The sequence below is a fragment of the Chelonus insularis genome, unplaced genomic scaffold (genome assembly GCF_013357705.1).
Source record: "Chelonus insularis isolate UGA/USDA-ARS -01 unplaced genomic scaffold, ASM1335770v1 scaffold_714_pilon, whole genome shotgun sequence".
Taxonomy (NCBI): Eukaryota; Metazoa; Arthropoda; class Insecta; order Hymenoptera; family Braconidae; genus Chelonus; species Chelonus insularis.
Window position 1 is genome coordinate 1,689,097 of NW_023276795.1, and position 23,485 is coordinate 1,712,581.

Sequence of the window (23,485 nt, forward strand, 5' to 3'; positions counted from 1 at the left end):
TGCTGAGTCAGAAACCAGTTTCATTTTTTTTCAGTTGTTAAACCAACTGAAGATGCAAAAAGGACTGGTGGTCAAAGGTTAAGCTAAAGAAACGCAATATGGTGAGTGGTAAAAAGCGGTATGGACTTGAATCGTCAGGTGGACATGAGAAAGAAAGGGAAGAAAAATTGAAAAAGAAAAGAAAAGAGTAAAAGTACTAGCTCCTCTTCGAGCTGCAGAATGTTTATATAATGTAATGGCTCATGTGTCTCATTGCGGCTGCAAGTCAGTCACTTTATGATTCCCTTTCGTCTCTAGGTTTGCACCACACTTTATCACGCCCCAAGATTGCCGCATTAATGATCCAGCAAAGAGAATCTCTGGCCTTACACTTGAGCACCGATGATGCTACACCAACACTCGTCTTTCTTTTTCTCATTCTCACTAGTTCAAGCGGTTTGAGTTTCATATGAAAGGATTGCAATTACCCGTGTACTGAATCTCAAAAGTCACCACCAGGGGTTAGAGTTTCAAGATCTCGAGAGATTCAAACGCCATTGCCGCAAGTTATCTCTTTGATTTGTCTTTCTTTTCACTCTAAATGAAAAAAATCTTCTGCTCATTCATTTATTTTACATTACATAGAAAAAAAAAAATTCCCTACTGAAAATTTAAACACAAAGGGAAAAATAGAAGAGTAAATGAAGCAAAGATGGAAGACAAAGACTTTGGAGAAATGCTGAAGAAGAAAGAAGTGATGACAGGTGGAAGGCGGTATGCAGGATGGCCCAGTCGAGTTTAAAACCCTAAGATATCATCTTACTTCTGCAATAACCTCTTACAGCTTATACATACATTGTACCATCAGTTAATTCACAGATGGTTGGACGAGTGCAAAAACGATGAGAGAAGCCTTTTTATTTAGTGATCAGTAAAATCAAAAGATTCACATTCAGGAGACTCAGTGATGAATAAATCCGGTAAAAATGCTCTTGAGAATAACTAAGAAAGGTTTCTTATGCTTTTCGAGGCTTCTTTTATTGTCACTTTAATTAAAATGGCTTTAAATCGTCACTACTTTCATTTAACGGTTTTTTTCATTTTATTAAAACATTCATATTCTTTGATGATGATCACCAACTGATAATGAACATCTTTTTAAAATAAACAAGTACATTTATTTAAAATAACTTCAATTAAAAAATTTTTTATTACCTAAAATTATTAATAAAAAGGTTTATTGATTTTAATGATTAACTTGTTTAACAATAATATGATTTGAATTTTTTTGTTTCTATCAGATTGCTTATCGTGTTCAATTAGTGGTCAGAAAATGTTCTAGTATTACATGAAATCAATAACGCCAAATAAATCAATTTATTTTCCATCACAAAAATACTTTCTCAATGCAAATAGCAGCTCAAAATAGAGCAGATGTATTTGGTCAGTTGCTTTATTAAATAAAAATAAAAAAGAAAAGTGAAAAATTTGGGAATTGTTACATCAGAGACAAGCCGATATTTTAGGTTGATCGAGTACAACGTCGAGCTTTCCACTGCAGTGACTGACTCGTCGATTGCCAATAATTGTGAAGCGAAAGGCGATTTTGGTTGGTACATCGTTCCTCTTGTATACATCGAACATATTTCAAGAGAGAAGAGGTACAAGAGAGGGTACACGACAACCTATCATGGTTTCTATACCTACTCCGATACATCTCCGTGAAGCAGAAAGGTTATAATTGTGTCAAAGCGAATTTCCAAATTTCAATCACCATCAGCGCATTCACTTGGTATCTTACCCACCTTTCACCTTTTTCCTCTGCCAACCCTCCATACCCTCAACGTTGTTGTTCTCTTCGTTGTCTGATCGGTACAAAATCATCCAGGCATTATGTATTTGCTCTCAAGGCACTAACTCCACGGGTTTCACCCTCGACTAGACTCTTTCGAGGTCTTTGAATGTCTCTCTCAGTTATTAATATTTGCTGACAATTACCGTGGCCACCCCTTTAATTCCTCTGTTCGAAGACTAAGACACGTTCTTCTGAAGAGAATGAGTTCAATTCACATGACCAAAAAATTTTATAAGGAATTTCATTATAAGTGCATTCATTTTAGCATTTTTTTTCGTTAATTCTTTCTTCGATAATTAATTGCTTGATAAAATTCTTCATTGTGTGTAATTAGGGTGGACCAACCAGTAGTGAATCATTCAGGAAAACTTTTGAATAAAATCTAGACATAATTTACTGCTTCAGTTTAGCAAGAAATGAATCAATTAGCATTCGTAATGTTTTAATGAAATTAAAAATATTTTCATCAACCTTAGATAGTATTCAATAAATTATTGGTGATGATTAATTTAATTAAAGTAATTGATATTAAAGTAAATCAATGAAAAATTATAAATAAATGAAATTGAATGGACTATTAAAGTATTTGGGATATTAATAAAGTGATAAGCAATGGAAACCATTAGCCTATTGGTATCAATATCTAGATGATAAACACACCCCATATTCCTTGACCGGATACCTATCACATTATGTCTAGATTCAACAACTCAATTTAGTAACATCTTCCGGTGACTTGGCTATAACTCCAGCATTTGGGCGCAGTCTTTTATAGATACATCTCCATTAGTTCAGGAACCTACTTCTTCAGCTAAGGTGGGTTCGTCATCACTTGGCACAGAATGATGATAATGATTCCCTTGCGTTAAATCATAGGTCGATCCAATTATGTGCAAACAAACTTGCTAGTCTATCATCAAGTCTCGATGAGATTCTATTGATAAAAAAATCTAACGGTTATTTGAAAGATGTCTTTAAGATCAGGTTGATGTTTGTATCTCTTGCTGAGAATTTGAAATTCGATGTGAAGCAGCAGTAGCCCGAGGTCAAGTACCACTTCCAGGGCCGAGGGAAACCACGAACGTCCAGAGAATATCTCTTGGCTTCACTCATCTTCTTATCTAAGGTAGAAAGCTTCCATCTCACGGTGGAACGTAAGCTTACTAAGTACGTTTTACATCTAAGACGTTACTTGAGTTTAATTACAGGGCTTTGCGTTAGCTCATGGGCATCCCTGGCCTATTCTCCTTCCTGTCCTACTCCTAGGTGACTTGCCTGAAGATGTTTTGCGATGCTGTGTCGTCGATGAGTTGAAGAGAACGCTTATATACCTTAAGGCATCTTCGATAATGGAGTAAACGGACACTTTGGGGCATCTCTCGCTTAGAGATGGACGGGATGGCCTCATCTCGACCTCAAGACGCCTTCTGGAAGCCCCAGGCAAGCTTCACAGTCGACAGGAGAGAAAACCTCAGGGACTTGACTCGTCGTTCTGCCCGGAAGAGAAGCTTAGAAGAAGATAGATCTTCACTGTGGCTTCTACTCAAATATCCCAAGGATGATGATCTGGAGAAAGATATTTCAAAGCTCCAGGCTGCCTGAACAGTATCCAGATACTTTGTGAAACGTCTATTTATTAATTGGGATATGAATGGAATATGATAAGAGCTGGAGCTACTCTATTCACCATTTTATGATTTAAAATATCATTATGGATGATAATTAATGATGAGAAGAAAGCAGGTAATTTAAAATAATTACATTCATCGGCTTTATTGTATCACTGATGATCGATCAGAAGATTTGAGGGCTTTAATGTGTCATTTTTTATCGCTTCTATGTTGTAGCAAGTGACACGACATATGTCTTGTGGCATATTAAATATTGAAATTTTTATGAGCTTCTTCCTTATGTTCTTTGTATCGTCATTTTATAACTGACAAAATATTACCTTTTTGATTCAAGTGTATTTATGAGCTGTTGTTGTAGTGGGAGAGAAGGTGAGAGTAAAAAAAAAGGGAAATGGCGAAGAAGGCAAAGGTGGAATAAACAAAGAAGAATTTACCGAGTTTTATACAAAAGGTTAATTCTTTCGAATTTTTTTTTTCACATGCAACTAACGTGAGGTTCATTATATTTTATGAATTTTTTTGCATACTCAATGGAATGAATTCTAAACATAAGACAGAAATGGTAGGCTGTACAGTATACAGTTCTCTTCATACGTGAAATTTTTATTAGCATAAATCACCGTCAAATAATTCGTGAAAATAAAAGACAAAATATAAATTCAAAAATTTTATAAATATAGACATGACCTTCACGCCCAACCTGTAAGTAAGTTCAAGTATCATGGGAGTGAAAGCAAAAGCAATAAGATGGTCCAATGTATTTAACGGCAGCTGCGGCGTGTCGGCAAGATTCAAACACGAGTGAATTGAATTTCAGAATTTATTGTACCGAGCTTCTGTTTTGAGCAGCCTATTCTGTTATATGGCTCCAAGCATATAACATAAAAGCTTTATGATGTAGTAGCATGCACTTTTAGCATACTTATTATGGCCAGAAAATTAATTGAAAGCACTATTAAATTCCCTAACAAGCTGCTGTTTTTCAATTGTTACATTTTTTTGTAATATTCGTATTTTATCTGGTAATCAATTACGGCTTTATATCACCAATTTTTGGTCCTAATTTTATTCCAAATATAGCGTTAACTTCATCAAAAATGCAGTTTGATTTTAATCATATTAATGGCCAGTCTTTAACTCAAAATATTCACTTTTCATTAAAAAAAAAAAAACATTTTAATAATTACAAACATAAATTCTTTTTCCATAAATCAATAGATTGACAAGTAAGCCTAATAATTGGACAAAAAGAATTATTATGAATAGTAAAAAAATATTTACTTTGAAGAATAAAAAATATTCTAGTGCATTTTAATTTTATTTGTAAATAATTATTTTTCAAAAAGTAAAAAAAAGTTTTTTTGCAACCAGATTAAATTTGATTAAAAATAAAAAACTCATTGTTACTTTTAAATAATAAAAATAAAATTAAATAAAAAATAATAAAAATATTTATAATGAGATTTATTCTAGAAAAATAGTTGTTACTTTTATAAATATTTTTTTTGGGATCTTAAAAAAAAAAAAAAATAAACATAAAAATTGCAAGTTTGGGCAATTGACTGCATAATGAAAATGTAAAAAGTAGCGAAAAAGAAAATAACCCGAAACATTAGGAAAAGAATAGTACAAAGGTAGCAATCCATTAGATGAAGACCACAACGCAATGCGGCAGTTGCATCCGCTCGAGATAATTAGGTTTGAGTGCACTCTGGTCGTTGCAGTCGGTAACTCAGTTATCAGTGGACAGGCTGCGTACAATGGCTATCACAACGGCATCAAACATAACGCATCAATTAACGTGAACAATAACCAAGCCGTGGGAGAGCGTGAGAGCTAGAGAAAGGGGATGAGGGTGCAAGAGTGCACGTAAAGGGAATGAGTTGTTTGGACGATGAGAGGAGAAGAGGGTTTGACGCTTTCTGCTGTGCACCCTTCCGCTCCTCTTCATCTGTCTCGCTATCCCGTGCTCATACAAACCACATTGACGTTGCGGCTGCAAGCAACGATGTGCAGCTTCAGTGCATCCGTGTCGACGCTTCCTGTAAATTGTCTAACAGAAGCTACAACAAGACCCTGGGGCAAATAATCCTGCATAAGCGTTTGCGTTCTTTAGACGAGGGAAAAATTCCTATGATGTTTGGAGGAGATTCATCGAGACTCTAAGAGCATCGAGCTATTAATAAAGAATGGGGCTGATAGGGGTGAGAAAATGTGAATTGATAGGAACTATTAACTCGAAGATGCATTTTGAGATATAAATGCCACCTCAGCTCAATAATGTTAACATATTTTTCATAAAAAAAAAAATTTTTAATAATAAATTTAAAAAAAAATTTTGTTTTATCGAAACTCTATTATTATTGAGTAAATTAATTAATAATGAATATTTTTCAATTAGAATTTGTTTTCTTTAAAGATGATTGTTAAATAAAAAAAATTATGGATACAGAATTAAATTGATTAATTTAAAAAACAATTCAATTATTTATCATTATTGAAGGAATGTAAGTATGAAATCATAATTTAATTCAAGAGTTTTCTATTAAAATAAATATAATTATTTATTTAAAAGAATATTTGCAAGTTCTAATGTACTTTTGATATTCATAAAGTCAATTATCTTGAAAATAAAAAAAAAAAAAAATTAATAAACTTAAAAGGAATGTAATAGAAGCCATTACGACCACGAATATCATCATCAATATCTTCATCACCATTGCCATCATCATCTTCATAATCGTCATTGCGTGGGCAACATCAACGTGCGCCGAATATCATCGTTGAGCTTAATCGCATTAACGAACCCAGCGTGCTCCAGTTGCAGTGGAAGGCGTTGAACGACGATGGAACATTAATCTCGCGAGCGGTGGCAATATCGATGATATTCGGGGCACGAGCATTAGAGAAGCTAGTGTCATTAGTTTGCCATAGCTTGAGCATTTCTCGCTCTATCTCCAACATCTCTCCTCCCCCGTTCACTTCGTCTCCACCACCTCCCCGCCAGCCTTATTCCGTCTTTCTTGTGTGGAAGTGCGTTCGTGCAAGAGAACGAGCACTGGACGGCTAGCAAGTTGAGAGGAAGAGATGCGTATGCATACATACAAGCGTCAACTACTGTCTTTGTGTATGTTTCCATCAACGGTAGTGTATCGATATGCAGCAGCGTGATAATCGATTGCTGCATTCCTCGATATGAAGCTTTGAATACGCCAAGGGCGATGCGCGTGCTCGCATACAGACTTAAGTGAGTAAGGGAAGGAGATAAAAAAATAAAAACCTGTCGTTTCTTATACTGACCGCTGATGCTCCGATAAAAATTACCTTTTCAAGGAATTCGTCACGCGACTGTCGACTGAAATGCTTCGGAACTACCTTAAAGAATGTGTCGAATCGAGATGTAGCTGCCTATAGTGGGAGTAAGTATATAAGGATCGATTAAAGGGAATGGAAAATACGAAAGGATACAACAAGGCAGTTCATTTGCCGTCTATCTGAGTCAGAGTGGTAACGATAATGGCTGCTATTAACGATCCGCGGCGGGTGCCAAGGCACCTGGGCCCAAAATATCACCGCAATTAATGCAATTACAGTTTACAAGTGCTCAAGGAGTAGTAATAGAGTTTCACGACTGCCTGTTACTAATTCAGCTGCCTCAGGATGTCAAGTAACTTTATCTATTTTATTTCCATTTGCGATGGAGATCCTTTTACGAGTGGAAGGGGATGTAGGGGGATTCAAGGGTTAAGGTCAAGCATTTCAAGGGATAACTTGGAGGCATTCTTAAGACTTTCTCCCTCCATCTTAGGTTCTTGGGTGTTTCTAAACACAGCACACTCTTGGCGGTTGTGGTCGGTGTAATTACGAAAGGACCCTTAGTTCGCATCTCGCGCGAAACCGCGGACGTCTTAGCTCACAATGTAGACTTAAGCTCGTCATCCCAAGCCTGTTCGCTCTGCGATTTTCTCATCTTACTCTCTTCCCTCTCTAGCCTCCTAGGAATTACCAGAATACCGTAATTGCCCGGATCAAGAGAGATTTCAACTGAAAAGCTCTGATATGCTTCCTCTAATTCTACACGATCGAACGCAAGTTTCTCTTTGATTAAATCCATTATTAAATCATCAGAGAATTTTATTTATAAACTGAAATCGAAGAGGGATTTTTTTTACTTTAAATGCTCTTTAGACAGAAATTCAATGAATATAATTATCAAAAAAATTTTGTTGAACGGAGTATCTTATATTTATTTAAATATTAAAGAATTTTTTTAATCTTAAATAAATTTCAAGACTTGTAACAAATAGTCAATCATTTATTTATTATTTATTCATTGATTTAGAAAAGCCTGATATTAAGAAAAAAATTTTGAAGTGAGAACAAAAATCTGGTAAAGTATCTTTTGTTATAATAATGTAATGTTTGTAAATATTAATAATAATAATAAAATGAATGTTTATCAAATGAAAATAATTTTAATTCAAGTATTGAACTGTTAAAAATGATCTCTGATTCCTTGATATGAAATACTCTGGATTGGACGTCGTAATTGTGATAGTGAAGCTTAAACATCATTTATAGAACATATGGGGATCAAACAATTATGATCACAGCATCATCATCATCCAGCAGGAAACATCACCAACATGCATTACATCGAATACAATGTCCATCAGACTTTATTAGATCGCGACAATCATTCTGATGATTACAACCGCCGAAAACATAATCGTTAACACGTAGAGCCCATCAATGACTATGGACCATTGGCGAGACCAAATTGCTGGTGATCAAGTCCTGATGCTAAACTGGGATGTTTATACTCTGAACGCATTTGCTATTTAATGACTCGATGATTCTGACTGCAGAAAGCTAATGTTTATATTCATATTAACACACCCCGGACACATTTTCATAAATTTCATTTTTGAACACACACATTTGCTGAATTGTTGTTTTAATATTTTCTGCAATACCAGTGGAGATGGTTAATAAGCAAAAATATGCTTATGTGCATAATGTTGAGAATAAGAAGAAGTGGAGAGAGTAAAAGCGGGGGTTGAGGGTAAGCCCGTTTACTGCCAATAAGGGAGGCATGCATAATAGAAAGCGTTGGGATAGTGGAAACAGCCATGTACGAACAGACCGACAGTAGGACTTTAAGGGGATGTTACTTTATGAGGACTTGCATTAAGAGCCACTTCAAATCCTACCCTTCTATCCTTCTCCCAACATTTCTTATCTGTATATCCTTGTCAGCAGAAAATGGTCCTTATTTATTGATTAATAAATTATTATTCTAATTTATGATGAATTTAAAGTATGCTGATATTTTATTGGATTTAATCCACTCCAAACTAATCTCTACATCACCCAGTCCATCTCCATTTCCAATATATAAAACTAATTATTTTAAAATTCAACCACCAGGATAAATAATTTTTTATTGCTATTTATTTATTATGCAAAAAATTCAGTGGTAAGATATTATATTAAATTATGGGACATAAAAATGATGAATGCATAAAGAGCAGAAACATTTAAAATGCTATTTCCACAGTTAAAACTTTAATGCCAATGCGTTTATATTTACATGTGCGCTCGAGGCAAATTCTTGTCCCCACATCGTATTGACAAGTATACACAACGCTTTTACTACCTCGAGTGCCATCGCAATTCCCGAAATTTCATCAAAATTCCTTGGAACCCAAAATTTCCTATAAGTCTATAACAACAGTGAAGGAACACGTGAATGCCAATGAATGTAGATATTTAGTGTTGTATGTAAAATCTAAATATCGTGAATAAATGTGAATATGCATACCTCTGTGCACACAAGAATATAATCGCTTGTTAGATGGTATTTCTTACATGCTTTGTTTATTATAGCTGTACTCAGGCTCATTATTATGAAATACGATTAAGTGGGCATGCACGAGAAGACCTTCTCTGCCCCTGACTTTATCTCTCCGGATGCTAAGAAATATGCAAGCGATTGGGAATTTTCATTAAATTAAATCAAACAAGAAGAAAATTTTAATTAAATAATTCTTTAACCAACATTTAATTTACAACTTTGTTTTTATCTGATTTGATCATCATCAAACAATCATTATAAAGCTCATTTATCTTTCTGTTTATCAGATATGAATTAATCTCATTTGTTTATCACAATAGAATTCACTGAAATACAAATATTTGATTGATTCAAAGAATGTGGAATTTCTTTTGTTATGAATACATGAAATTAATTCTATAGATATTCTATATAATTCAATTTTCATCATTTCAAATAATTCTCAACATGATGAAGTTATTAGTGGATATTAAATCAGCATATTGTCAATAGCAGTGAATTATTTATAAAAATAAAAATGATTGTATATAAAATAGCATAAGCTATTATGAAAGATAAATAGAATAATGATAATAATTGGCAACTACCGTAATTTCCGATAGTTTTCTTCATTTCACTCGACTTACTTTCAGTGAATATTTTTCAGTTTGCCCCACAGGCTGTATTATTTCATTATATTCAGGAGAAAGAGGAGAAGTAAGAAGATATAGTAGGAAATATGTATCTATCCGTCTAACCGGGTAATTTAGCCTGGAGGGCAAGAAATGCGCAGAACTTTTGCTTGAATTTATTAACAAGAAACAGTTTCCATGCAAAAACATTTTCCCTTTGTCAAAAAGTCAATTATGGAAATCTAATCAAGATTTTTTTTATTGGTTATTTTTTAATGTAAAAAATAGTCGGTGGTAAGAAAAGAGGGCAAAATAATATAAATAACAAAGTCTAGTGCGTTAACTGAGGAGTATGCTTAGAAAAACGTGATAGGCTTAGTGAAAAACATCTAGAGTATGTAATAGACTCTTGACGCATTTTTTTCTCCAGCTGATTATATCCGTTAGGACGCTCGAGAGAAAGAGATAACACACGAGGCGTGTGCAATGTACTGTATTACTGTTGTGCGTCTATTTTTACGTAAGGGGTTGGTACTCATGGACGCGTTTGCAACCATCATACTCCAACAACGAGAGAGAGAAAGAGAGCGCGAGAGTTAGCGTACACAATGCATAAACGCTCGCCCGGGGGCGCATCAGCGCATTAACAATTATATTACGGAAGCTCACTGTTATGCGCCAACGAATTCATACGCGTGCGAAGCCTGCCAGAGATAGTACATGGGAGACGCGTACTCTCTTGACGGCCTCAGGGGGCCAAAGGGTGGGTAAAAAAAAGGGGTTGTTACATCACTCAAGAATTTTCAAACTCACATTTGATATTATTATTTTTATCTATCCACCACCACCACCACCACCATTTCCCACCTTTCTCTCTTTCTTTCTTTTATGGCAATAGAAACAATTATTTCACCTTCTAAAGTATTTTTAACATTTTTCAGTGCTGGGCTGTATTGATTACCTGAGTTGGAAAATGATGAGTATGAAAATGATGACTATTTTTATCTATGAGTTTTCAGCAAAAAAAGAAAGATTGCTTAGTGGGCTTTTTGCCGAGTATTCTTTTACATCAAGAAATTATTGGGTTTTTTTAGAAATTAATGAAGGCGTACATGTGGAAAACTGGTGCATACTTAGTCTTGGTTGTTGTACAAGAAAATGAGAAGAGAGGGTGAGAAGGGAATGAGGACGAAACAGAGTAGGAGCAGTAATAGTAGTTCAGGCAGGACTTAATTAAACAGCGAGCAAAGCTAGCTTAGTTCACAAAGTGACCACGGCACCTACCCCCTTGTGCTTGTTGTTGCCTCCAAGGGCCAGAAGGATGAAGAGAAGGCAAGGTAGTGAGCAATACAGGGGTGGTTGGTGGGTTGACGCGTGAGATATAATACTAGTCTGTAGAACCGAACACCACTGATGGGGTTGGTCGGTCAATTGAGTGAAAAAACATCACAGCAAAATATGCAGTTAAATTGATTCTGATCGTAGTTGGAGCTTTGGTTTTATTCTGTTGTGTGTGAAGAAAAAAATTCTCAGTCAATTTCACATGCTGGTAACGCGAATTAAAAAGAAAAAAGTAGAACGCGTGGGTAATTAATAGAGTATTTTCAACAAGCTTGGTTGGCTTTTATTTCAACCCCTTTTATTACTCTCTTGCTACTGCATCACTGTTCTGTTTTATTTGTTCTAAAGGAGCTAATTTACTAAAGAGTATCGCAGAAAATACCCTTTGTTGTGTGCAACTAAGATGTATACATACTTGAGTTTCTTTTCCCCCTTCTTACCAGTCTGTCTTTGAAGCAAACTGTGTCGCGGTCGGTGGCAACCGTCTGATGGTGTTTAAGCATTGAAGGGTGTTGTAGAGGACCGCGAGAATTGCCACCCCTTGGGTATCACCAAGAAGAAAGAGGGAAAATGAAAGACGTCCTTTTACCCGTGGCATCGTTGAAACAACATACAAGGAATCCCTTTGTGACTGACTTGGCTTCACGTGAACGCTATTTCTCTGTTAGAGCTCTCTAGCTTGTGTTCTGATTCATTGAATCTTTGGATCTTCGTGAGAGCTGCTTGGGTTAAACATGTAGGGGCTGCTGGCCACCCGGGTGCAAAACAAAGTCACAACAGTGGACAAACATTAGGAAGCCTGCTTCGATATCTTGTTCAGAGAATGTTGAAAAGGGTGACCACGAGAAAATTGAAAGAGAGACATTTTGCTACGTTCAAACCAAAGTGGAATGAGTGTGATGAACAAACGTTTACTGTAGTGGATCTTCTCTTTGTGGCAGTTTAGCGTTTCATGTCGTATTCCAACTCATTGGAAATTAAGGAATACAGAGGAAGCGTGAAGGGAAACAGGCTTGAGATAAAAAGAGTGAAATGTTGGGAAAATATTTCTCCAACTCACTGAATGTATCAGACTTTTTTATTTTTAAATAAATCTTACGGTTATTTTTTAATCCTCAAATAATAGTTTTGAGTTTGAAATCCTTTTTAACACAATTGAGTCTCATATTCATCAATTTAGCCATTTTTGTGGGGACTAAAATTTAATTGGAAGAAAACACTAGCAAGTCAGAAGAAAAGATAGAAAAAAATGCAAAGAGAATAGGAGAGGGTTGGTTGTCCCTTGGGTCCCAATTACAATGTCACCCGATCCTGGCATTACCGCCTAGTTAATTCGAAGGGTAAATCAGTGTATAAATCTCACTCTTCAAAAATAAATCAGTTTGTTTTTAATGATTATTATTGAAAACATTTGTTGTATTTATACTTCATGTACGAATCATATAACAAAAATGAACCAACTTAAATTTCTGCTGCTATCAACAACTCATCAACGTATATATTATGCAATTAAAAGTATTCATCCATCATTAATTGATGAAAAAGTTCTGCATCATATTTACACTAATGATAAATTTATCCTATTCTTCTTTCTAACTCATAGACCACACGATCATTAAGAGGTTGAGGTGGACGTACATTACTGACATCATCATTCTCAAATTGAACTGCTCGAAAGAGTTCCATCTATAGAAATAATTAAAATGAAAATTCGAATGAATTTATTTCAATAAGAAAAATATGTAGAAGAGAAATAGAATTTATATTTACGCCATGAGGTTTGATAGGATAAATATAATTCTGTATGAAATAGAGTGCTGGAGTACATGGTGGCTTTATTACACTTCCAGTATAAGTATAATAATTTGTTGGTGGGTCACTTGGATCTTCTAATAATTCTAGAAAACTGAATGGTCTGATATCTGCTACAGCTCCTGGTCGTACAACTTCAGGCAGTTTTAAAGTGATCAACGAAATAGCTGTATCTTCGCCATATGCCCATTCCTCCTGTTAAGACCAATCAAATGATTTTCTAAATCAATTTAAACATTTTATTTCTAGATGTTCTTTTTCATATTAGTCATTTTACCCAAACTCCAACAACTATGACGATACCATCATCATATTTCTTAGCTATATCATGTGAGCCATAATTTTTTTTGTAATAAACTGCATGTACTTCAAGTGCAAAACTATTTTTAAAAAATATTTCAATTACTTTTGTTAAGTAAATTTAATATATTTTTCATCATCTACCTTTCTCCATCAACCTTATGAGGACTGTTTGATATATTTTCCCTACTCCAGTAGTATTCATTGCAGCCAAAGACATATTGATCTACAATGAGTGGTCCACCAGTGATCGTTGGGATTTTATCATCATCCCACTCACCCGTTAATTTTACTGAGAATTGAATTCACATTGCACATCAAAACTGTTTTAAATTTAATATGAAATTTATGTCTTACATCCTTTCCCAGTATTATTCAGTGTAAATTTATTGGGTGGCTGATCTATATTGTAAATTGTAAAAGGCTGTTCATATTTTCCTGGCTGAATTTGATCAGTGGAAATATCGATGGGCGATTGATGCTCAGTTCCACATTGTGGATATTCAATTGACCACGAATCAGCATCTCTAAATGTATATGTGCCTATAATTTGGTGTATTATTATTTCATTTATGTTCAATAAATATACCAACATTTTTTTTTTCAACGATAAAATTCAGGATAATTGATTTAATGGTACTTATCGTACTTGAAGAGATGTCAAATAATTGAAACACAATAAATAAACAAATATTTAGAAATAAAACCATGATTTTTAAATAAAAATAGTTGAATCAATAATAGAATATAGATTCAACGTGCACTAAATTTATTTCCAAATACACTAATATTATGAAGAAAAAAAATGTTTTTTTTTCATTATATGTGAACGCATTTTTGCTAGATAATTTTTATGCTTATCGATAAAATTATATTGTAATTGCCATGACATTTCTTATCAATTTCATGAAATAAGGAAAAAAAAACTTTACTTAGGCCTTAAAATGTATTTGTCCTTGATTCACTTAATAAATTAGATTTAGATTCAAACTATAACAATTTTTCAAAGAATTATTTATAAATAAAATTCTCAGTTAACACTTCATTTAAACCTATATTTATAAATAAAAATTAAATGTAATGATGTAGAATAAATTATGTGTGCTTTCGATTTATTTTTAGTAACAGTATTAACTTCCTAAGAAATAATTAAAAATGTAATTTTTCCATCCATTTAATTAAAAAAAAAAATCATAAAAGCAAAATAAATTTATTTTGAAAGCATTTATTTTTAAAAAATATTTTATTGTATCTTAAAAATCTGTTAGACTTGAATCTTCTAATTCTTTGGTGAATTTAAAAATCTCTCTACCATTTAACGGTTGAACAGGTCGTGCATTATGATCATCATCATCATTTTCAAACTTTATTGCTTGAAAAGCTCCCAACTAAAAATAGTATGTAATAATAGCAATGAAAATAATAATAATCATTAACATGAATTAATTTATGTACTTGATCAGAAGTTATGGAATAAATGTAATCAGAAATTATCCAAGTGACAGGTGCACATGGAGGAATGAGTTGGGATCCATTATAGGCAAAGTAGGTAGTTGTATGACCGGGATCCTTTCTTAATTCGCTAAACTTGAAAGGTTCAACGTCTGCATGAGATCCTGGTTCAATCACTTCCGAAAGCTTTGAAGTTATTTTAGATAATGCTGTTCCAGCTTCAAATGAAGACTCTTCCTATCAACACCACCAGTATTATTTGAAAAATAATGAAATTTCACTGTTCATCTTGATTTTTTTTTCTCACCCAAAAGGAAGTAATGGTAATAATACCATCCTCAAAGTTTTGAGCATTGTCAATTGATTCGTATACTATTCTGTAATAGTCGGCATACATTTCTAATGCATAGCTGTGTGAATTAATAATTATAATTTAATGATAGTTTCTGAATAATTATTATTGACTCGAGAAAATAAACAACTATGATTTATTGACCTCTTTCCATCAACTGTATGAGCACTTCCAGCTGATTGTTTTCGATTCCAAACGAACGAAATTTCTCCAAGAACATAATAACCATGGGTCAGAGGGCCACCAGTTATGAAGTCTGTTTTTTTAGTGGGATACCTAAATTCTAATTTCACTAAAAATGAATACCATCATTATTTAATAACTATTTTACGAATTTTGAATATTTCTCTTTTCTTACATCCTGTTCCAACGTTATTTAATGTCATACTTAGTGGCATCACATCTTCATTGTGAACTATAAATGGTGGATCATATGTTTTATTAATTACATTTTGAGAAGGTATATCAATTGGCGATTGATGTTCACCTCCACAAGCTGGGTATTCATCAGCCCATGAGTTTCCATCCTTGAGAGAAAGACCTATGATCAATCAAGTTTATCAAATTTTTTCTGTATGATTAAATATTTAATTGAAAAACTCTGATATAATAATCAACGTACTTTTTGATACTAAAATTTGATGAGCCACGATTACCAAACTAATTTCCACAATGTAAATCATTTTAGTAGTTATCAAATTTACTTAGATCTTATTGAAATATATTTTTTCTACTTTCTTGTGAATGGAATCTCAAACAATGAACGCAAAGTTTTTATAGAATCAAAGAAATTTTTATCACCATGTTTTAACATAATTAGTAGTTAGAACCAGGATGTTGTATAATCATATTGTCAAGTATTTTATGTGTCTAGCTGAAAGGTGTAATTGATCAAATTGGGTGATTAAAAGTAGTCATTTGTCTTTGTCAATATTCCATAGATCTTACTCCTTTATTTACAATAATCCAATTAGCAGAAATAAATCAATCATTTAGATTAGATTTAATAAATAGAAGTGAAGCATTGTTTTTTACATATCCATGTAATTTTCATATGAGGAAAAAATGTTCATTAATTTTTTCCAACTAAATCAGCTATGTTGTCATTTACACCTATATTATTTTTTGCTTGACAAATTTTTAATTATTCTCTTACATATTTATTAGTTTTGTAGACTTCACGATCATTAAGAGGCTGAACAGGACGTGTGTTATGATCATCACTATTATTTAATTTTATTGATCGAAAAACTGCCAACTATAAATAAAATTATATGAATGAAATTTGGTGGTAAGTATTTTAATAATAGTATTGATCAAGTCTTTACTTCATCTAATGTTAGATAGTGAACGTAATCTGGTAAAAACCATTCTACAGGTGCACATGGTGGTGTCACTTGAGATCCAAAGTAATAAAACATGACTTTAGGATCATCATCGGGACGATTTCTTGTATCACTAACTCTAAGTGGTCGAATTTCTACTTGAGATCCTGGTTCTGTAACTTCTGGTAGTCGTCGAATCATGCCAGAAAAAGCTGGACTTGTACTTTCATTACTTATTGCCTGATGGTTAAAGCAGATATCAGTATCAAAAGCAGCAAAATATTTTTTTTAATTCGAAATGGATATTACCCATTTAGCAGCTACTGCTACTAAACCATCAGGATAATTCGAAGCTTCTTCCAAAGATCCATATTTTTCGTTGTAATAATGTAGATGAGCAAACAATGGAAAACTATAATTAATTATTATCATGGATATTTTAAATAGAGTGAATGGTTGGTGATTATTTTATCATCATTAACCTTTCTCCATCAAAAATATGACCATTTTCATCTTGACCATCTTGGTTCCAACGAAACCAGGTAGAATCATAAAAATACTTGTCTTCCCCAAGAGGACCTCCACTTAAATAAGGTATTCTGCCTTCCGGCCACTCTGATACCAACATCACTACAGAAAATATTGCATTTTGTTAAATGAAAAATTTTTTTCTGTTTAAAATTATTAAAAAAGCGTATCAAATATTTTTCTTACATCCAGTTCCAGTGTTATAAAATGTATACGTATTAGCTTGTTCATTTTCATGATAAGATATGAGTGGGGAATCATAAACTTGAGGAATTAAACTTTCGGTGTTGATGGCGATAGGTGATTGATATTTAGTACCACATTGTGGATACTCTTTAGACCATGAATTTGCATCTCTGAAAGTCAAATCTAAAAGAGATTGTAAATATTGAGCAGGTTTTTCTGTAATTATGATTAGAACTTGAATGATAATTTCATACCTGATGCTTGACATTGTTGAAATATAGCAAATGAAAAAAAGAATATGATAAACATATTTTTGATTCATATATTTATTTATAATTACTTTAAAAAATTGTTTTAGAGCTTCTTCCAGACGGATTCAAATAATTCACATGCCTTAGTATTGTAAAGGAAAATAATGCTATGGTCCTTCAGTAACTTTCATAGTTACTTACAAAGTTATGTAATTTATAATAGTTTATAACAAAAGTGATAATGATTATTAGTTTTTTATCATTCATTGAAGGTGAATACTTCTTTATTAAGGATGGTGATAAAGATCACTTAAGCAATCATGATTAAGTAGTCATATATATCATAGGTATGGCATTGAAAAATAGTACATTTTTACACAACATAATTTCTTTAAATGATTTCATTTAGTCATTTTTTCAAATTCAATTTGTCATACGGATTATCTTTAAAAATTCCTTAAATGGGGTTCAATAGGTCCATCATAGTAATGACTTGTCCTGATACTTTTGGAGTCTGATAGATCTCACGATCTTCAAGGGGTTGAACTGGTCGCATGTTATGATTTGCACCATTTTCTAAGGTCACAGCTCGAAAAGCTGATAACTGAGAAAATTACAGAAAATTTCTTTTAATAGCAAGAATCTCTCTACGATTAATCATGATCAAAATTGGGTAAATATTTACTTCTGCAGAAGTCAGATAATAAGTAAATTTTAGGACAGCCCAAGTTGCAGGTGCACATGGAGGAACTGTCTCACTTCCAAAATAAAGATAAGCATCTACTGAAGAATCTGGTTCAGCTTCTAAATCACTAAACGTGAATGGTTCGATAGGTGTTTTTGTATTTGGTTGTGAAACATTTACAAGTTGGGGTACTATTTTAGTTGTCAAAGCTGTTTCATCGATGTCGTCTTTCACAGCCTAATCAAAATTAAAATCATCAATCCTATTCTCTTAAAAGTTCTGTTACAGATATTTTTTTTCAAATTCTCTCAATCTTTACCCATAATCCACCAACGATGACAATACCATCTGGGAAATTCTTAGCATTCTCAAGCGTTCCATATTCTTGTTTGAAATGTATCCAATGGGTCTCCATTTGATAACTGAACAGTCAATGAATATCAATCATAAAATATATAAAAATTATTACATTATTGAGAGAATAAAATTCTTTTAACTTCAAGTCAGCAAGCTGATGACCACTTTGTTCATCATCAGATGCACTCCAAATGAACTGAACATGATCAAATTCATATTCATCTTTACCAAATGGGCCACCAGAGAGATAGGATTTCTGACCATCAGCATAATTACCAGATAATTTGACTATCAACAATATTCAAAAAAAGTTTTACAATTTGTTAGAAAGTTTCATCAACTTTGAAATTGTTTTAATTTCTTACGTGCCATGCCATCATTGCATAAAGTGTAATTATATGGTTTTCTATTCTCATTATAAATAGTAAACGAATTAGGATACTTCTTATAAGTTACTGTTCTGAGATCAATATTAATGGGTGATTGATTTCTTCCACCACAGTTTGGGAATTCTTCGACCCATGAATCTGGATCATCGAAACTGAAACCTATAATTTACCATTGCCAATAAATTTTATTTTTCTTCAAAGTTTTTTTTTTAGTTTTAGTTGACGTACTTTCAGATAAATCTAGCTGATAGAAGAATAATAATACTAATATGTTAAATGTGTACATCATCATCTTTGATACAAAAAGCTTAACACAAAAAATTAAATTCAATTGCTAACTAGACTTGCGTAAAAATTATTCAAGAAATTTTAAAGTAATTTACATGACTTTGAATTGCTAATAAGAAGTTCAATTGTAAGAATATGTAAACAGTATATATTTTATTCTTATCACCAAATTAACTAACTTGTTACGGTATAATTATTGTTAATTGTTTTATCTATTAAAAGATAAAGTTTGTAATATATGTTGTGGTTTCAACGTACCATAAGATGGTAGCATTTGGCACCAAGTTTATCAATAATTATTGATAATAAAGGGTAAATAATTGTTTTCAGTTATAACAGGATAAAAAAAAACAATTAAAAAATAAAAGATCATGTATGATGACTTGAACATTCAGGAATATTTTTATGATGGTAAATTCGATCAGTGTCACTGCATCGATATTTATACCACTAATTGTCTTATCTTTTGTCTGAAGGTGAACAAGTTTTAAACTACAATGTCCCAACAACATCAAAAAATTATCCTTGTCAATTAGTCATAGTTCATAAGTACCTTGTGAAGCTCTTCATTTTCAAACGTGCAGTGTCATAGACAATGGAAATAGATTGTTACTATCTTTCGTAAGTCAAATGATTAATTTTATTAACAGTAATAAGAAAATTAAAAATTTTAGTTATATAATTCTATAATAATAGTCGTCTTACGATTGCTTATTATTTTTGTTCTAGTACAATCCTAACTATAAGTAAGTTTCGGAAGTTGTGTAAGATAACTTTAGAGCTAAAGGACGAGGTGCACAGCAAAGGATTCTCCTTTAAAGTCTATACCAAGTAACAAAATGGTTTTCAGCTAATTACATCGAAGCCACAGCTTCTTGTAAACTGTCGAGACTTGTAGAGTAACTACAGTCTGCCATCTGCCGTTTGCTAAGCTTCGTGGTTTCGTTTACATACACTGAGAGTCACTAAGAAGAAGCTTTTTGCACGAGAAATCTCATCCTGTATTTGGTAGCAATAAGACAGGGGAGACAAGTCGAGAAATATCCGGCTTTAGAGTTGATCCAGAAGCTTGGCTATTTATTTTTGACTGTCTTTCATCTCCCTCACATGTTTATGTTATTAATTTCACCAACATACAGTGTGAGAAATAAGTACCATGGGAATAGAATAATCCAATAATAAAAAATGTTTGTTTATCTGTTTAACAGCATGGCAGACACCAAATTGGGCCAATATGTCTGTTGGATTCATAAGACATTAGTGAATAGGTAATCGAAGCATTTATTACGGTAATAAACGTTCTATTATTCTCGCTTGGTATACTTGCATGCCCATTCCAAGGCGTTGCCCTCATGTTATGTCTGACTACATACAGGGAAGAACCTGATGATTTGAACCCCAGTGTAAGATAATAAAACCCTCCTACACGAGGGGTTGGGTCTTGGAACCTTTAACGAAATGTCAGGCAATACACTGAATGAGTTAATGTCCTGTTTCCCTCAGCTTTAACGATCATTCGTCCATCACAATGAATACTGATAGTTTGCTGTTCTTATATTGATTATATCCATCACCAGTTACATCATGCTGATTGTTATCCAATCTTTGTTAACAATAAGATTGTTTGATAAAATTTTAAATTGTATTTAATTCCTTGCAAATTATCTAACACATTATTTTCTTATTTACTTTGACTGAATGTAATTTTTTTTAATGATAGTTTGACTGAATGGTACCAACATGTCATGCTATTTCATGCGTTCAATAATTGAACAATTTTTCTTTTGTATTCTAAAATTTAATGACATAAAAAAAAATTATTTTATAATAAAGATTATTATGTGTTTCAGCAAAACATTGAAAACAGTATTATGACTGATTCTATCATCATGTTGGTGTATTTAATATATCCAGGTACTTCGTTCAATAGAAAAAATATCAAAAACCGGTAAGATGAGAAGAAATTGATTTTTTTTCATGTAATGTTTAAAAATGATGAAGAATGTATTGATGACATTATAGAAAATAAGTTAAATAAATCAAAAATAAGTAATTTATGTATAGAAGTTATTAAGAGGATGCTAAGACAGCAGTTAAATAAATTTTAATCAATAATATTTCTTATTAGGAAAATTGGGTGGAGTCAAAGAAGACAGTTGGACAAAATGACAAGGTGTCTCTTACCAGCAAGTCATTAGCTGAATGAAACGACTATATTCTAAGGAACATATACACATAAATGTCGATGTAACTTCATCAATCATCCCACGCAAGTCTGAAAGCTACAAATTAAGTATCATCTTACAGAGAATTTTTTTTATTCTGTCTTGCATCCTGGCCGACAGATAAAGCATTAAAAATAAATTACCACAAGGTACGTAATATAGATATTAAATAAAATTAAAATGTCATAATTAATTGATAAAATATCAAGACATTCATTGATTGGGTAAATATTATTTTTAGATAATGGTAGAAGAATGATTTTCTAGCTTTGAAAGTAGTAATATTGTCAAGAGAATGAAATAAAGTCGGTGAGTTCCGGAGGCTCGGTCATTTTATGTCTGGCTGTCATATTCATGTATTGACACTGAGTCGGTTGACTAATGGACTGTCTGTTATTCTAAGCTCATGTTACTTCAAAGGTTGGGCTATTTCGCCAAGTCGTTTTTCCTGCAAATCGAATGGCTATCTTATCATCTTTCTATACATGATATCAGAGTTCAGGAAATTAGTAAATATAGATGTCACGTTTAGAAAGTATTGACCTGTTCTATTTTTCTAATCCATTTAAAAATGGAAGAATCTGTATAAGATATTGAAGCCAATGTCTATCAACGTCATTACAATCAATTCGTAATCTTTAAGGGTGTGCTAAGATAAAAAAGAAAAAAATAGTGCAGTCATTGTCGAACCATCAAACAATTTTTTTCCCTTTAGCTTATTTTCAGAAAAACTTTCGGCTCATCGACTTGATGAATTCATCAAGCCAATAATTCTTTTGTGGTGCTTTAATTCACGCGACATTGCGACACATGAAATCCCACCGAAAAACCTCTACTCTGTTATATCTTTTTTTTTTGTTATCGGAAAACACTTGGTGACGTTTGAAAAATGAGCATTTCGCGGCGTAAAAAAAAGTCTCGAGTCATCGATCTCGGGTACTGTCGATCCGTTTGTCAACTGCGTTGAGAGGGAAGACCGGTTGACTAGCGCTAGCCACCAGCCACCACCCTGAATGCTACCCTCTCTTGGATTGTGTATCCAACAACGAGTTATCCGACACGTATTGTCAACGGCCATATTTTATTTACGACTTTATATTGCGCCCACACTGAATCTGTAATGTTGGTCGAAGCTTGTGGACGCAGCTATGACACTTGATATTCGAGACGATGCGTGGGTGGTTGCACGATAAATCTTTCCAGCAAAGTATAGTTCTCTTTCTTCATCATTACACAATTCATAGGTAGATTAAAAATATCTATTGATGATTTTTTTTTTATAGATAATACAGTGTATGAAGTTGTTAAAAGCAGATTAGCAGAAAATTTTCATTTTTTCTCAATATTTCCTGCTTCAAACTCAACTTTAGTATCAACATTCTCATATATTTCTCCATCAATAAATTCATATAATCATTTTTTGTAAAATAAATTGATTCCCAAGTTAAGACGAATTGATATTTTTACTCTAGAAGAACTATTTAATCATAAAACTTTCTTGTGATAAACTTTTTTTCAAGATTAATCAAAACAATCTACTTTCAGTAAAAGCACTAAAAAGTTTTTTAAAGCTATAAAATATGATGATTGAATTATCTACAATTATTTATCAACTCTAGTGTAACTTAGTAATGAAGTAAAATTAAAAAAAAAAAAATATCTGATTCAATTATTGTTTATTAGAGCTCCCTAGCTTTTTGCTAATGACTTGAGAAATTTCCATAGAGAATGATTGAATGGATTCTAGAAGTTCGGACAAGCTTCCTGGATAAGATGAGACGCTAGGAGTGATTCCAGAGGGTTGGATAAGCCGTGGTCAAAGGAACTAGTCCATAAACACGAGACAACTATTCTATTACGAACTGACATCCGATACAAACTTGGTTGAGCGATCACGGCCTTTGGTTCAGTCTGTTCCTTCCTTCCATTACTTGAAGGATCGCAGATCGAGGGACGGTGGAAGAGTAGCGAGTCTTGTGGAAGCTGGTAATGTTGAGTTCGTGTAGGAAAGAGAAAGCATCAACACAGAATAATAGGATACGCGATAGAACCTCCATTCTC

The 23,485-nt window shown here is 33.1% G+C and overlaps 5 protein-coding genes and 1 long non-coding RNA gene across 11 annotated transcripts in view; 1 reads left to right on the top strand and 5 right to left on the bottom strand.

The window, feature by feature from the left end:
* The window catches only part of dac (dachshund), a 159,037-nt gene that overhangs the window by 18,053 nt on the left and 117,499 nt on the right, over positions 1-23,485 (bottom strand). The gene's annotated exons all lie outside the window — the stretch shown is intronic.
* LOC118074020 (carbonic anhydrase 6-like) lies at positions 12,640-14,166 on the bottom strand. Its single transcript, XM_035094891.1, has 6 exons — positions 14,036-14,166; positions 13,744-13,929; positions 13,531-13,678; positions 13,364-13,466; positions 13,045-13,281; positions 12,640-12,960 (listed from the first exon to the last, which is right to left on the bottom strand). The coding sequence occupies exons 1-6, from the start codon at positions 14,094-14,096 to the stop codon at positions 12,850-12,852; spliced, it is 846 nt and encodes a 281-aa protein (XP_034950782.1). The 5' UTR covers positions 14,097-14,166; the 3' UTR covers positions 12,640-12,849.
* LOC118074019 (carbonic anhydrase 7-like) lies at positions 14,611-15,961 on the bottom strand. Its single transcript, XM_035094889.1, has 6 exons — positions 15,813-15,961; positions 15,549-15,731; positions 15,335-15,482; positions 15,146-15,248; positions 14,842-15,075; positions 14,611-14,774 (listed from the first exon to the last, which is right to left on the bottom strand). Exons 1-6 carry the CDS (start codon positions 15,871-15,873, stop codon positions 14,640-14,642), a joined length of 864 nt encoding a protein of 287 aa, XP_034950780.1. The 5' UTR covers positions 15,874-15,961; the 3' UTR covers positions 14,611-14,639.
* LOC118074021 (carbonic anhydrase 6-like) lies at positions 16,076-17,618 on the bottom strand. The gene is made up of 6 exons (XM_035094892.1): positions 17,484-17,618; positions 17,230-17,412; positions 16,998-17,145; positions 16,825-16,927; positions 16,519-16,755; positions 16,076-16,448 (listed from the first exon to the last, which is right to left on the bottom strand). The coding sequence occupies exons 1-6, from the start codon at positions 17,536-17,538 to the stop codon at positions 16,335-16,337; spliced, it is 840 nt and encodes a 279-aa protein (XP_034950783.1). The 5' UTR covers positions 17,539-17,618; the 3' UTR covers positions 16,076-16,334.
* Positions 17,733-19,300, bottom strand: LOC118074018 (carbonic anhydrase 15-like). The gene is made up of 6 exons (XM_035094888.1): positions 19,140-19,300; positions 18,888-19,070; positions 18,663-18,810; positions 18,485-18,587; positions 18,166-18,402; positions 17,733-18,084 (listed from the first exon to the last, which is right to left on the bottom strand). Exons 1-6 carry the CDS (start codon positions 19,201-19,203, stop codon positions 17,938-17,940), a joined length of 882 nt encoding a protein of 293 aa, XP_034950779.1. The 5' UTR covers positions 19,204-19,300; the 3' UTR covers positions 17,733-17,937.
* LOC118074023 (uncharacterized) lies at positions 19,631-22,830 on the top strand. 2 transcript variants are annotated; one of them, XR_004691167.1, is made up of 6 exons: positions 19,631-19,820; positions 19,929-20,467; positions 21,050-21,147; positions 21,328-21,573; positions 21,666-22,631; positions 22,708-22,830. It is a non-coding gene; the product is annotated as an uncharacterized lncRNA (long non-coding RNA). The 2 variants fall into 2 exon arrangements; XR_004691166.1 differs by having other exon boundaries at positions 21,666-22,750.